The sequence below is a fragment of the Ammospiza caudacuta genome, chromosome 3 (assembly GCF_027887145.1).
Source record: "Ammospiza caudacuta isolate bAmmCau1 chromosome 3, bAmmCau1.pri, whole genome shotgun sequence".
NCBI classification, from domain to species: Eukaryota; Metazoa; Chordata; class Aves; order Passeriformes; family Passerellidae; genus Ammospiza; species Ammospiza caudacuta.
In genome coordinates, this window is record NC_080595.1 from 64,546,797 (window position 1) to 64,562,104 (window position 15,308).

The following is a 15,308-nucleotide window of genomic DNA, read 5'->3' on the forward strand; positions in this document are numbered from 1 at the left end:
ACTATGTTCAAGTTACACTTTGTATATTCATGCATGAACAAAGTTCATGCATGTTCCTTGCAGCCCAGCAAAAAGCCTGGAGGCTTTCCTGCAGGTTTTCCTGCAGTGAGGACATATATGTAGGGAATGCACTGACACAAGGGTACTGACTTCACACAGGAAAAGCTGGCTGTCATACAGACAATTGTGAAGGCACAAATTTGCAGAAAGAAGTGACATTGGTGCAACTGGTGACTATTTCTGCAGCAGATCAAAGAGGTTATTACTGCTTGGGCTGCTGACAGGCCCTCAGAGATGCTTGTTCAGAGTTACTAGTGGCTACATGGGACACACAGAACCAAATATGCCCGATCTGTTGATGAATTCAGTTAAAAGCTGCTCAACAGACAGAATCTTAATTATGTCTCCTTTAACAAGAGCGGTGCTAAAGTTACAAAGTGAAAGTACAGGAGTTTGCTGCTGTAAAGAATCACAGCAATCCTGTAGCCACAACCACCTCCTTCCAAAAAAACCCCAACATTTTTAAAGGCTGTTGTGATAGATGTAATTATTTGACACATCCATTTAAAGAAATACAATCTTAGGGACATCCAGATACCATGCAGGGCCTTCAGTTGTGTTGATTATGGTCAGTAGTGAAAGTCGGTAATGGAAAACTTCAGAAGAAAATAAGCACCTTGCTTATTTTTAAGAGAAGCAATATCTCCTGATCCAATTTGTTAAACAATCCCACAGTCAGGGGAGGTCTAGTGAAGGAAATTTGTGTCTTCCCAAGATCCAACAGCAACTGTGTGGTCTGGCAGCATCTCACCTTACTGAAATCTAGGTATCTGCTGGGACATCCGGCACTTGGCTGAGGACGATTGGGTAGGATATTTAAAATCTTTCAGACATGGTTTAAACTACTCATGGGATTTGAAGCTGCCATAAAAGTGTCTTTAGTGGTGCCAACCAGGCTCTTTGACACCCCATCCCTTGCCTCCTCCTTAACAGCCAAAATGGGAGTGTACCTTTACCCACAAAGTGCCCTCTCTGCAGTCCAGAGGAGTCAATAGCACGGAGAAGCAAAGCCATAGGATTTTTGCTGGCTTGCTTTGGCAGACAAAGGGACAAAAGGCACAGTGACTGCCAGGGAGCTTGGCTTCTTTGTCGTTGTAGCTGTAGCTATTGGTTTAGTTGTGACTAGCAAACTCGGCCTAGAAATAACCTCTATTCTCGCTTATATTCACTCAAAAGCGAGTCTTTGTCAATGTCTGTCTCAGGAAGCTGCACTGCAATTCCATAAGGCAGCATTCACAATTCTGCCACGCCTTGTGAAAAAGACAGCTGAATCACACAGTTCAGCTAAGACCTGCTTTTTAGTCCTCTCAACCCTCCAGTTCATCTTCCTTTATGAAAACCCTCACGCAAATATAGAAATGTACACATTTTTCTTGCAATGGAAACTCCTAATGAGACAGATCCAAAGGGCATGATTAACATGAAGTAATAATGTCCCTAGGAGATTGGGAAGCTTAGATACAGCTTCTGCCTTGCAGAACTTCAGCATTTTAATTGCCTCGTGATGGCTGGAGTGCTACAACACCCAGACTTTGAATTAATCCAGCTGGTGGACTGGACTGTCAGATACGCTAAAATCTATTTGCTCTTTCTTATCAGTAGGTGCTACTCTTTCATTTGGGATGTATCTTTAAACACACTTGGTCTAGGAATTCCCAGTCTGTGTGTGGAAGGTTACATGGTACTGATGTTTAGACAAGAAACTTATCCTGCATGAACTGATCACATTAATGTTGTGTTTCCTCATACCACATCTGCATTTCAAAGGCTGGTTTCCTGAGAAGACAGATAGGAATTTAGGATAATTTTTCCTTTTTTTCTGTGGCAAAGAAAAATTTTACTGAGGACTAAGAATGCTGGATGTCAGAAATTAGATACCTGTCAGAAAGGGTTATTTTCAGCTGCCTATGTGTTGTACCAGCTGATATTGCCTCTATAGAGTCGTATTTTTAGCAATTGAGCTATCATCTATGAATTATTTGATGTGCTTTGCTCTCCATTTTCATAACATTCACAGTCTAAATTTTGGAATTACTTTCTTTGTGTATTTTCCTTTTTATAATGCAAGTTTTCTGTTCTTAGGTCTTTATAAGGTTGTGGCAGATAAGACTCCATATGTCAGCATTGAAGAAATTGCAAGAAAAGTCTCTATTGGGCCAACAAGGTTTGGCCATCCTTCTTTCTACAGTGCCAAGGATATAAAATTGGAAAATTTCACTATCAAGCATGATGAGCACATCACCTTCAACTCAGTGGAAGAGGTCCACGGAATAATGGCTGTGAACTGTGTCGTGGTCAGAAATAACCAGTCTCATTCCTTTACTTTGCCCCTTTCACAAGAAGGAGAATTCTATGAGTGTGAAGATGACCAGATGTACACCTTAAAAGAGATTGCAGAGTGGAAAATCCCTAAGGGTAGAAACCGGATTGTTAAACTTTCCACTACTTTACATATGTGGGACTCCTCTAGTCCACTTCCTCAGAACTTTGATGGCTGTTTGATTCTCATGCCTGTCTACGAAGTGCAGGCAGTAATGAAATGTAAGTAGGAATACAATCTGTGTTCTGTTGAACTTGGTGTAGCTAAGTACAAAAGTACCCTTAAATGCCCAACATTTTCTTAAACTAGCCATGAAAGATTCAGTTTGTTAAAAATTCCTTATCCATATTTGCCACTAATGTTAGTTTCAAGAGGAAGAAAGATAAAAATAATATTTTGTTTAGTATATCTTTATCATCTGTTAGTTTAGATTATTACCTTGCATTTCTTTCTGTTGCCATTTTGTTGATCACTAAAATTAAATCCTCATGGAAAATATATGCATAGTAAAAAGGTTGAGTTTAGGAATTCTGTTCAGTTCCCAGATTCTCTTTCTTTGCATCTTAGACTTCAGCCATGGAGAAGCCCCTTGGTGGCTTCATATGGCTATGTCTAGGAGGTAGGAAAAGAAAACAAAAACAATTGCACATGTTGCAATACACTTAATTACCATTTAATTTTCAGAATAAGGATGTTAGAGAAAGGAAAATCATATTATTTTATTCTGTTGCAGAAACAAATACCAACTGAATATAAACACAAAAAACTCATGGACAATTTCTGAAACCTGTAGGTTTGAGGAAGCAGAAAAATTAGAAAACCAGTATCTTTAAAAGTTTGGACTCTGAGTTTTTATTTTAAAAAACTCCAAAATATTTATGACACTAGTTGTTCCATCAAAACCTTGATACAACAGGGTTCTGATTGCAGGATAGTAGCTTAGCTTTTGGGAAGGTTTTGTTGCTTGTTGCATTTACTAGAAGCAAACCAATGAGCTCCATAGAAATTGAATCCTAACAGAAGTATGGCATTCATGAGGATATTTAGCAAGAAATCTTTTCACAATTGAGCATTTCTCTGTTGAATTATGTAAGCAAATGGACAAAAGAGAAAGAAATAAAAGCAGGCAGAGATTGTTAACACAATATACCATAGTCATTATAGGCTTATCATAAGACATTCAGCTGTGCTTGCTATGTGATTTAATGTGTGAGTTTGGAAAATATAACTTCACAAGATAAAGCAACTGTAATGTAGAAGTAAAATGTAAAAGTAATGTTTGCTGTAACTCTAGCTAGATACAGGGGTCTAGCTTATCTCCTGAAGCTCAGTTAACTCAGGTTTATTGATATATCCACTAAGATATATATGTGCGGAATCAAGAGGAATTTAATGCTCCTGAAAATCTTCAGAAGATTCAGAAATATTTGGTATTCACTTGTCTTCCAACCAGTTATTCCAATAAGGATTGTATTTGTTGTTTTTAATTTAAATTTCTTGGTGTTTTCAACATATAAGAAGCATTGCATATGTCCTAAATAACTAATACAAATTGGAAAAGTAGGCTTCATGGTACATGAATAACTGCTTTCTTGTGAACCATGAAGAATGGATTTTTACCCCTTTTAGGGGGACTATAAATAGACACAAGATAAATTATGAGAATTACTATCCACTCTAAAAAAAAGATTCCTGATAACTGGGATAAATGATTACATTTTCACAGGCTGTGAGCAGAATCCTCTTTACGTTTCATTATTAATAACGAACAAGTTGTGTCTGTGGAACTCTCACAAATGCTCATAGAAAGTTTCATTTTCACCAGTCATTTTCCTTTGTTGTCTTTTCCTTTTGGTGCTCAGGATGTTTATCAGCTCAAGGTGTCAATGTGACAAAAGCAGAGTCAGAACAAACAGATCCTGAATTAGTGTCATAGAACTCCGTCATATAAAATAAATCCGATACCAACTTTTCAGTATAAAATATTGGTATGTCCCGCTACAAGGAAGTGTGAATCTAGCATATACAATCCCTTTGTGTAGGTCTATGCAGAATGAATCTTATTGAAGAGAGTCATTAAATATTATTTGCTTCTTAAATTTTACTGCCTTGGTCAGCGATCTGTGGTGTCACTGACTTGGAGCCAAATTCTTAAATAAGCCTTAATTACATAGTCAGCTTTGTTCTTGGAAGTTTTGCATTCAAAATTTTGCAATTTCAGTTGTGGTATAAGAGCTGTTGCTCCCTGTCAGGTTGTTGAATTCACTCGCTCAGTTCTGATAGCGAATAAAACCAGGTGAGGCAGAAAAAGATTCAACAGTTCCAGAGAGGAACATAATATTAAAATGTCTTAATTCATAAAAATAACTTACTCTTAGTTTATACAAAGACTTTGCCATTTTTTTAAGTCATATTATTTCCTAATAATTACAGATGTTTTAATTATTCTTATAAATATCAAAATACCTTTTATCCCCCAGTCTGGCTATAGCAGCAACATGTTGTTAATGGATCCAAATGCTATTTATTTATTAAAAATGTTTCCCCACTCATTTCTTTGGAGAAACTCTAAACCACTATGAAGTAAAAGAATAAAAATACAGCTTGCACCCAATAGTCTGAGAAGATAAACAACTGATTAAACTTGGAGGTATTGTGAGGGAAATAGTGAACTAGCCTTTTCTTTTTCTCAAACTTTGTGTTCACTTGCACACCTTATTGTCTCTCTTCATTTGTGTGGTCTCATGCATATCTGATGACCATATCTCTCAAATTACAACAATTAGACTTTGGCTGGCCCAGTTAGTAGTGCACATTTACACATGGACATGCATGCCTCAGGGAAGGTACTTTTGGTGTCTGGCCAACAGGGCGTGTATTTTATTTCAATGTCAGTTCGAAAACAAAACCCAATATATTTCTTTTTCTTTTCAGTTCGAAAGGACATAATTCATATCCTCTCAGATCTGGATGTTGAGGTCAAGGATGTAACAGACCATTATGATATTAGCTCTTTCCTTCAGCCACTTTCTTTGGAAGATATATTTGAGAGAACAAGCAAAGAATTTCCTATGGTTGCTCAGATAATGGAAGGGCCTTCGGGAAACCAAAAACCTTATAACTTATTGTCTACAGGGAAAGAGATTGTCATCTACAAAAAGTACCAGGCAGCAAGAGTCCTAGCCTCTGAGATGAGAAGTGATTCCTCCAAAAGACATTATTTAATCCCTATGAGCTACAAAGGAAAGTTCAAGAGAAGACCTCGGGAGTTTCCAACTGCCTATGACTTAGAGATAGTGAGAAATGAAAAAGAACACCTTCATGTTGTAGCAACTAAAGCCTTTACTTCCCCTCATAAAGAGCTTTTTTCTGTTTCAGTTGGAGATCAATTTCTAGTTCAGCAATGCCAGACTAGTGAAGTTCTATATGAGGGAGGAAAGAAACTCATAGATGTTTTAGCTTGTGAGCAAATACTAAGTGACTCATATAAAAAAGTGCTCCTCCCTATGTACATGGAAGGAGGCTTTGTGGAAGTGGTTCACGACAAGAAACAGTACCACCTCTCCGAGATTTGCAAAGAATTCCATTTGCCTTTTAATGTCAAAGTGTCCGTCAGGGACCTTTCCATTGAGAAGGATGTCTTGGCTGCTGCTCCTGGTCTGCAGTTTGAAGAAGAAATCACAGACTCTTACTTGCTGATCAGTAGTGCCAGCAGTCCGGTGGAGAGCTGGGAGATCCCTGTGTACCGCTTACACATGTTGGTCCATTTGCTCAACAAAAACGTCCAGACAGTTGCACCGCCTGTGACGAGGACAACAGTGGAAGAGGTCAGCGAAGAGGAATACTATATGTTGAGAAGATATGAAAACCTAACCCTCCATCCACCACCCAGGCCTCCCAAAAAGCCAACAACAGCACCACCACCTACTTTTGCAGTGCCTAAGCAAGATGTGTCTGATGTACTGCAGGCTCCAAAGGTAAGGTATCCCATCTTGTCTTTGAATGTCTTACAACCACAGGTCATGTTCTGTGGGTTTAAAGTCTTCATTTCACTGTTGCATCCTTATGCCATGTACACAGATGGTCTCTCAGCTCCCTGTAATGGGCAAATTAGCAATTACAGACAGGAATGGCTAAAATCTCCAGTGTGTGTTAATTGATCCATGAAAAACAACGGAACCATGCCGACTCACAGCAGAAATCTTGGCTGTATAATTTTGCATGGATAATCCTTTACTGCACCATTGTAAAAGTGAAGGGAGGGATTTGAAGTGCCTGTATTTAAATCTTTATTAAGGGGAAGCATATGTTTTTGTGATGTAAAGATAATTTTGCTCAGCTGGAAATTGTGGAATTAAGTTCACAGAGGGACAGGTTGTATTGAAATTTTCAAATTCATTGTTTTGCACTCACCCAAGTGGGAAATAGGTTTGAAATTTAAAAAAAAAAAAAAAAAAAAAAAAAAAGAAGCAGTTATTTTAGAATAGAAGCTGATATTAAAAAGAAGTGCCCCGTCCAGGACAATTTTCTTGATGTTTAACTAACTACGACAATGCATTTGTTCATTAATCTTTGTGTTGGGTCTGGCTGAGGTGCAGTTGATTTTCTTCACATCAGTCTGTGAAGTATTTTTTGGATTTTAGATTTATTCAGGGCTCATGACACATCAATCTTTTGGCTGTTTTACAGCCATGCACCCACAGTTTCAATGCCTTCTTGATTTCCCAGGCTTCCCCAAGGAAGTTCATTGGGGTTGACCAAGAGGTTGGGAGAGGACATAGATGGGAGCTGACCCCAGTTGCCTAAAGGGATGATCCATGACACATAATACTGTGTTCAGCAATAAAAACTGAGGGGGTGATTTGTCTAGGAAGGCAACCATAACTCAGAGACTGGTTGGACAGCGGTCTGCTTGTGAGGGACTGCCTTTGCATCTCTGCTTTGGGGTTTTTCCCCCCCTCTACCTTCATTTATTAAGCCATCTTTATCTGAACCCACAACTTTTCCTGCTCTTGCTCTTACCATTGTCTCTCCTGATGAGATCATCATCCTGATGTCAGAGTGGACTGAGCACACTGTGTTGTGATTGCTATGCTTTAAATAAAGTGTAACTCATTTTATTTTGGGGGATTCAGAGGGAGATATTTTTTTGTGTGTTGGTATGAAACTGAAGTTGAATTGTAGCCTCTGATAGGGCAGCATTTGTGAGTAGCTCTCTTTGCCTGCTGGAGGTGTTCCTTCTCTCTTTCCTCAATTCCAAGACCACATGCAGGCCCAAAGCTCCACATAGGACCTGGGAGATTGTTACAACAGTCTATAGGAGAATTGAATGGATAAGGTGGCTCCCTAAGATAAGGGTACTACCAAAAAAAGATGTGTCATTTTCTCCTGTCTTTACTGCAGACATGTCTTTTCTTCTAATTTTTACAACGAATATTGAGCAGCTTAAATAAGACATCCTGTTGTGGAAGGAAGGATACATGAGAAACTTGTCCATGGAGCTCACAGGCAAGCAATCATCCTGGTACTGGCCAGGAGTAAAGAACTGAGGGAAAATTCCCTAAAGCTGTTTCTGGTCAATTTGTACCCTTGTCAGGAGGACTCCAACCTCCTGCAGTTACTGATGGCTGTGTGTGCAGAAAAGCAGGTGGATGCTGACTCCTGATCAGGCTCATGCAGAGGATAATATTTTCCTAAAGTGAGAAGAGAGCGGTAAGGGTAGGGGAGGGATGAGCTGAGGTTCTTTTGCACATTCATGAGTGAGAGCAACCTCAGACTGCAGCTGTCCAGAAAAAGGAGATCCTTTAAACAGTTTCAGAAGACATTTTTTAATTTTATGAGGGGCAGGTACCTTTTATCAATAATTAATAAACTGCAGTCAGAATGCTTGGAGTTATGCATATTGTAAATCTCCTCCCCTGGGAAGGTGAAACAAATAGAGATCCTTTATTCACTAGATTAAACATCCTGAGCTGTAACATACTGTGTTTAAAGTCACACAGAATGCGGTATCTTTTCTATCCTGAGCACCTTGAGTCCTCTGAGAAGACGTGGATGGTAGCAGCTAGGCTCTGCTTTGGCCCCTGTGCAGTGCTAGGGCACATTGTGTTTTCTTTTCAAATGTATCAGGAATGTCTGAGGGTTCAGAAAGTCAGAAACTGTGACAAACTGATAAATAGCCATCTTTGCATATTTTGTGACTATGCATAGGCTTATTTGCATAAATAACAGATGAGCATCCTAATGAGCTGAACTTAAGCCTGACAAGGTGGCAGCCTGGGATAAGCTTTAGTGCTGCATAAGTTGCCACGCTCCTCCTGCAGGCAGCTCCCTGCCTGGTGCTTAGGGAGTTCTGGCTGCTTGCTGGAGAGTGGCGAGTTGTTTCCTTGCGCATCAGCTGGGAAGCTCTGCTTGGTTCGGAGCTCCAGGATTAAATGCTGCTGCTGCTGCTGCTGCATGAGTCCACAGAAGACTAAGATCTGCCTGGTTTTTGCCAACACCTGAGGTTTATCTGCAATCATGGGTCACCTTTAGTTACAGATTTGATTGCCTCAGCTTGCAGCAAGGCTGCGGGGGCAGAGATGCTCCAGCTGTCTCTTCCTGCTGTTCTCTGACCTTGGTAAGGAAACTCTGGGCCCAAGAGCAGGGCTGCATGCTTCACTGCATACTTTTGGTCATGTGAGTCACTGCCTTGGATGAGATTGGCATCCAGTGTGGACTGGAACCTGAGATGAGTGTGAGAACTGCCTCTGCTTGTGTGCAAGGTGCACTGCTGCAGAGACACGGATGTCTGCACAGTTCAGCAAAGTCCAGAGACAGCAGATGAATTCTCAAACATTATACAGTTGCATTAACTAAGCACTCTGCCCAGTCTCTTCACAGGGACAACATAAGTTGGAGCCAACATAAGTTGGCTCAGCTTCTGCTGATACAGCTTTCACTTCCAGAACCTGGGATCTCTCCTCTCCCCTCCACAGAACTGCACAGACCTTCCCTTTCCCTCTCATATGAACATTTTGTTTGTGAAAGAAACATCCAGACCACATATGTTTGCAATTTTGTATTACTTGCTAATTGAATTAAAAAAGACAGCCCCCAAGAAAATGCGTGTAAACTAAACAAATGAATAAAAAATAGCTTGTATTGAATGATGAAAATAATCTTATACTTTATCACAGATTTATCACACATTAGAACGATCACTGCAAATATGACAAACCAAGTTTTCACTTAATCACTTCCTTGAAAATAGTTTTCTAAAATTTTCATTTTCACCAGCTTGGAAACCCACTGTTTCCTTCCCTTCAAGAGGATTCAAGCAGCAAAATGTTTTCTAGCTTTCTCTTTGCCTATCAGTTCAAGCAGTAAATATCCTAAACATTTAAGAAGATGTTAATCTATGTCCCTCAGTGCTTTTGTATTAAATGGAAGCAAAGGGTCCACACTGAGTATTGCTAAATGGAATCTTAATCAACGCATGGAAAGCCACAATTTAGCCTTGTTCTCCTAAGACCATAAGGCACTGCATAAGGGACAAAAAAGACAGTATTTCACCCCTGATAAAGAGTAAGAGTGGTTAGCTTCATCCAATGCTGCTATCAATGGTCTGTTTAGTCATGTATCTAACCAGAGCAACAGTAGAATCAGTAAAATATCCACCAGCTGGATTGCTGCTGAATAACTTCATGAATGTGGAACTGGAAAAGTCACTCACAAGCAGTAATCTGCTCATCTCTGGCAAGAAAGCCGAGAGAATTCCAGCCAAGGAAACTGGAATTTAATAGAATAGGAGCATCAGGGCATGATAGTTAATCGTCATTTTGTGCTAAGGTCCATTATCCTTTCAAAAGTCATTACAGTGCTAAGATACCAAGAACTTTCTTGCTTTCTTGCTTTTTATTTCAAAATTAAAATGAAAGAAAAATTATCACTTCCATCTGGCTTTGCATTTCTACAAACTGAGCTATCGAAATCTGCCGTTAACATATTTATCGCATCTGTCTTCACAGCAAAATGAGGACTTATCTGGAATTAAGTTGATAAGACATAAGCTGCATTTCTCAGCAAATTAGTTTTCCTGTACTGTCTCCTTTTCTTCCTCATAAGTATTTCTTTTCTGCTTCCAGAGCATTTTTCACATTTTTGGCTCCTTTATAGAGTCCATTTAACACAAATATTTCTGCTGTGTAGCAAGAAACTAACCTTCCTAAACAAAAATGTACTAGAAATGCACACTGGACAGCCAGGAAAGAATAAGTAAGAACAGACTTCAGGAATTAACAATCTTTTGGCTCTAGAAATGAGGAAGAAAATAGAGGTTCATTAGTGGATGCAGATATGTGCACATGCAAACATAAGGAGGAGGGTTTCTCTCTGACAGGTGTGGAACTGTGGTTGCTGATGCTGCACCTGTGCTTCCTCTTCCTCTTTTTTCTCGTCCCCACAGAAGAGGATGCTTCCCACTCCCTGGAATCTCACTTTGCACCCTCTCTTTCCCCCTCCTTCTCCACATCCTATCTATTGTTTATCCCTGTCATTTTCCAGTAGCTTTCTAAATAACATGTGGAGGCTGGAACTACATCTCTACAAACTGAGGACCACCCCATACTGTCATTGTGGCCAATTTCCTAAAGTGTCTCAAAATCCTATCCCCACCACAGCCTCACCTGGTGAATCAGATCCCAATTCTCTCCAAGTCCTTGTGCTGCAGCTTCTCACTTCTCCAAGAACCACGTCTGCACTGTGCTGTGGGTTCCTTTCCTCCTAAAACCCATCCTGTGACAGACATGCCTGATTTCCCCCAGACCCATATGTCTGAGTGCCCCCATGCTGCACTTTTCATGTGCCTTTCACCCCACCCCTAACCTACAGGATATTGGTTCCCCAGTCCCCTATACTGCTTTCAACAGGTTTGCCTTTTCCTGTCCTCGCTTCTTCCCACCATGTCTCCTCTTCTTGCTCTCCTCTCAGGCAGTGAGCTGGAGCCAGGGTCACAGGCACAAAGGAGTGGGAGCTGCAGGCACATCTCAGGTTACACACAGGCTTTTGTTGCCTTCCCCAGCAGCATGCATTCCAAACCTCAGCACAGGATCGGTCTCCTGCTAGGATCTTAGGGGAAAGCAGCACGTAGGTGCCAACAAGTGTCAAGCACTTTGATTTTCTTGTTGGCCGGACAGTCCAAGCTGAAGGATTTTACATTGATGCAGAGATCGTTGTAGCTGTGTTGGATCTGAGGGTCTGTGACCATTCTCTGGAAAGCCTATCCACATCCTCATACTATCATGTGCCATCCCATTTCACCTCCTGGGGTTTTCTGTAGGAGAAACCAAGCAGTGCTGGCTGGAGACCAGGACTGCTGGGTGCCCTATGGACTCTGAATGAACCAACTGGAAGGGTTTAGAGGAACTGGAAACCTTAAAGCCCAAGCTAATGGAGTTTTCCTGATATTCTCAGTACTCTCTTTTCCTTTTAAAATATACTAAAAGCTTAAAATTTCCACAGAGAATCGTCAAGTCTGCAGTAGGCACTTACTGTGGTTTGATGTTAATCTCAAACCCGAAATACAGTGGGGAAGATATCACTGTGCCTGCCAGAAGGACAGACAGTACATAATTGCCTGAAGAAACAGCAGGGCAATCTGAGGTGTAAGTCTCACTGCAGAAAGGCATTAGTGATACAGGAAATGCTGATATAGTACATGGAATTCAGGAAGGTACAGATGAACATTTGGATATGCTGACTGATGAAAATGCCAACTGGTTAAAAGCAAATTGCTTAATTTAGAGCTAAAAATGAATTACTTGGAGAACAAAGAGAAAAGAAATATAAAAATAAAGAGGATGCCCAGAAGAAATAAAAAATTGAACCACATGAAAATATGGAACCCTTGATAAGAAGGAAAATCCTGAACAGAATGCATGAGCTAAAAGCCATTGATGTCAGTAAGGAAAGAACTGGCTGGCACATTTTTTTGCCCGTCTCACAGAAAGCACATAACATAATAAAACACACAGCATAAAAAGATCATATAATTATGTATAATTCTGAAGCAGGACAAAAAAACCCTGGAAGAATAAATCTAAAATTTGAGGAACCACTGCAGCAGAATAACTCTCCAAAAATAGAATTTGGGGAGTTGGGGAATGGAAATGTCTTTTTTTTTCAACTGGGGTTCCAAGAAGCCTTACTTCACTCAAAGCTGATCTGCAGGCTGCATTTTACTGTTTGTCCCTCTCCTCACAGCAAGAAAATTGGAAAATTAGGTTTGTGGATAGCAAACTGTTGATGCACTGGCTGTTATGGACTGTGTTTAGGACTTTTATTTGGAAATCACTGAAGATTTTTCCAGTTTAAAATGTCCAGAGATAATCTAAAGCCCAGCAAATTTCCAGCAGGAAGCACAGCCCCCGTACTCATGCAATGCCTGTCTGCAGCAGCAGCAGTGACCAGGCAGGCAGCTCCCCAGGATGCCACAGAGCCAGCTGCCAGGGCTTTGGGCACTCCCAGGCTCTCTGACTCCATCCCTGCTCAAACAAATGCCTTCAGGAACTTTCCTGGGCTCTGGAGGCCAGCTGGCCTGGGGTGGCTGGTGGCGTGGTGTTGTGGGGGTCCCCAGGACGAGGTGAGAGATGAGAATGTGACTCCAAGTTCTCAGAAGGCTGATTAATTGTTTTATAATATTATATTAAAATAAATTATATACTAAAACTATACGAAAGAAAGAGAAAGGATGCAGAAGGCTAGACAAGAATGAATAATAAAAACCCATGACTGACCAGAGTCCCGAAGGAGCTGGACTGGGATTGGTCATTAAATTAAAACAATTCACATGCTGGGTAAACAATTTTCCAAATCACATTCCAAAGCAGCAAAACAGGGAGAAACTGAGCCTTCCCGGCTTCCCAGGAGAAGAAATCCTGGCAAAGGGATTTTTCATAAAATATCACAGTGACAGGCTGGTGTCCCTGCTAGCAACCCTTTGGACTCCTTATTTTTGCGAATGGGCCTTGGGGTGCTCTAACCACCAGATTAGGCCTGGGAACTGTGTGGAAAGAGATAGTTGGCACAGGTTGAAATGAAGTCCAGTGATGTTTTCCAGGCACTGTGTAATCAACTAATGTTGATAGAGCCATTGCTAAAAAAACTGTGGGGAAAAAAAAGAAAAAGAAGGAGCTTCACTAAAGTCACTTAAGTGTTGTATGTGTATACACATACAGTGTAAGGGACAGCACTGACATTGCCCATTCACATTATGCATTCTTACATGAAATTCAAGATTTGGCAGTACTGTCAGTTGAGCATTCTGGTAACAAAAACATCCAAGAAGGTTGGAATTATGCTGTGAAATATATGCCCCATGACAAGAAATGAGAAAGTTGCTGTCAGTGTGACAGCAGGGTCGCATCCTAAAACACCTGTAGCCATGGTTCACATTTTTCAGAGAGTCCTTGCAGTGAGGAATTGAGTGATTATCAAGAAACAGAGAGTGCTGTGGAGTGACTCATCAAATCCATTAACATTTGTAATGACTGTCTGAGCCCTGGGCTTTCCTTCTTTACTTTTTGAATGTGTTAGTCCATAGACACGGCATAAAAAAATATGATGAGGGAGCTTTTAAGGGCTAAAAATAATGTATTTATTGTCTGTACCACAATTAATTTTTTTTTTTCTTTATGTGCAGAGGTGTATAATTTACACCAAACTTTTTCAAGATATCTAACAACATTCTGGTCTTGTTTTGCCTCAGAACAGAAAACAATTTTACTAGTAAATAGATGTCATGGCAGTGTATTGTGACATAGTGGTTCAGATTTCCTTTTCTTTTTTCTTTTTTTTAATATAGAATAAAAAGAGGAGTAAAAATGCAGTGTATTCAAGTCCGTTGTGATTCCTGTAGTGCCACTGAAAACCCAGAGCAGTGATCCTGGGCTTGCAATGACTGTAGGCAGTGGCTTGTATCAGTGGTCAACCTGAACTAGTGTGATGGAGTCTAAGTAGAGAATCACGTAGTAGGAGTCACTGGGGGGGGGAAAAAAAAGGAAAATAAAGAAATCTCTTTGCTAGTTTGTGGTGTGTCATGGACCACCCTGATGGAAAACACTGGTGATGAACCCTGCTTTAGTTTGGACTCTAAATAACCTAGAATTGAAATATGTTTAATAAGCTAGGATAAAGCTATTCCCAAAGCATCATTTTTACACTTTAAATTTAAGAGTCTTTGAAAAAGTAAATATTTTATGTGTGAAATGAAGAAACCATATCTGGAAGGTACTTTTAGGGATCCATCTGTTTTGCATAAGTGGTAAATGCATGTTCTGCAGTATTAATGAGGAAAAAGTGGTTCAGATTGCTTGTGAATTACTGTCATTTGAAGGGAAATGTGCCAAGAAATTGAACAGTAGCTTTACAAGAAAATTCTGGCCATGTGAGGAGAGGGGTTCACAGGAGCTCAGTAGGTCTGGCTTACATTGCCACTTCTGTAAATGCTGCTTCAGTGACCACAGGCAAATCACAAAAATATCATTGCCTCCAGATACATGAAGAAACTGCCAGGTGTGAAGAGGGATTGTGGATTTACAGCTCATTAGTTACTTTATAGGGAGGCTTAAAGCTCAGGTAAATGCAAGATACATTGCCTCACTTTCAGTAAGGGTCAGAGCTGCCTCGCATTTACTCGGGAGCAGTAACCACACAGACAGTTGCCATGGAGTATTAAATGAGCTGTAAATCCATGCTCATTTACTAGGTGGCAACTTGTTCATGTAGCTGTCTTCTCTGCCTGTGAAATGAGACACGATGCTTCATTTTCACATCTGGGATATTTGTATAGACAAGAATGACTTTTCTATGTATGAAGTATTTTGTGCATTGACTACTGCAATAGCAACAACGATATTATCATAAAAATAATATCAACAATGGAATTACT

The 15,308-nt window shown here is 40.2% G+C and overlaps 1 protein-coding gene across 1 annotated transcript in view; it reads left to right on the forward strand.

The window, feature by feature from the left end:
• THEMIS (thymocyte selection associated) overlaps nt 1-15,308 on the forward strand; it is a 71,148-nt gene that overhangs the window by 19,465 nt on the left and 36,375 nt on the right. Inside the window, exons 3-4 of the mRNA XM_058802632.1 lie at nt 2,143-2,601; nt 5,315-6,357. Coding sequence (XP_058658615.1) covers nt 2,143-2,601; nt 5,315-6,357 — 1,502 coding nt within the window. The remainder of the gene's footprint in view (nt 1-2,142; nt 2,602-5,314; nt 6,358-15,308) is intronic.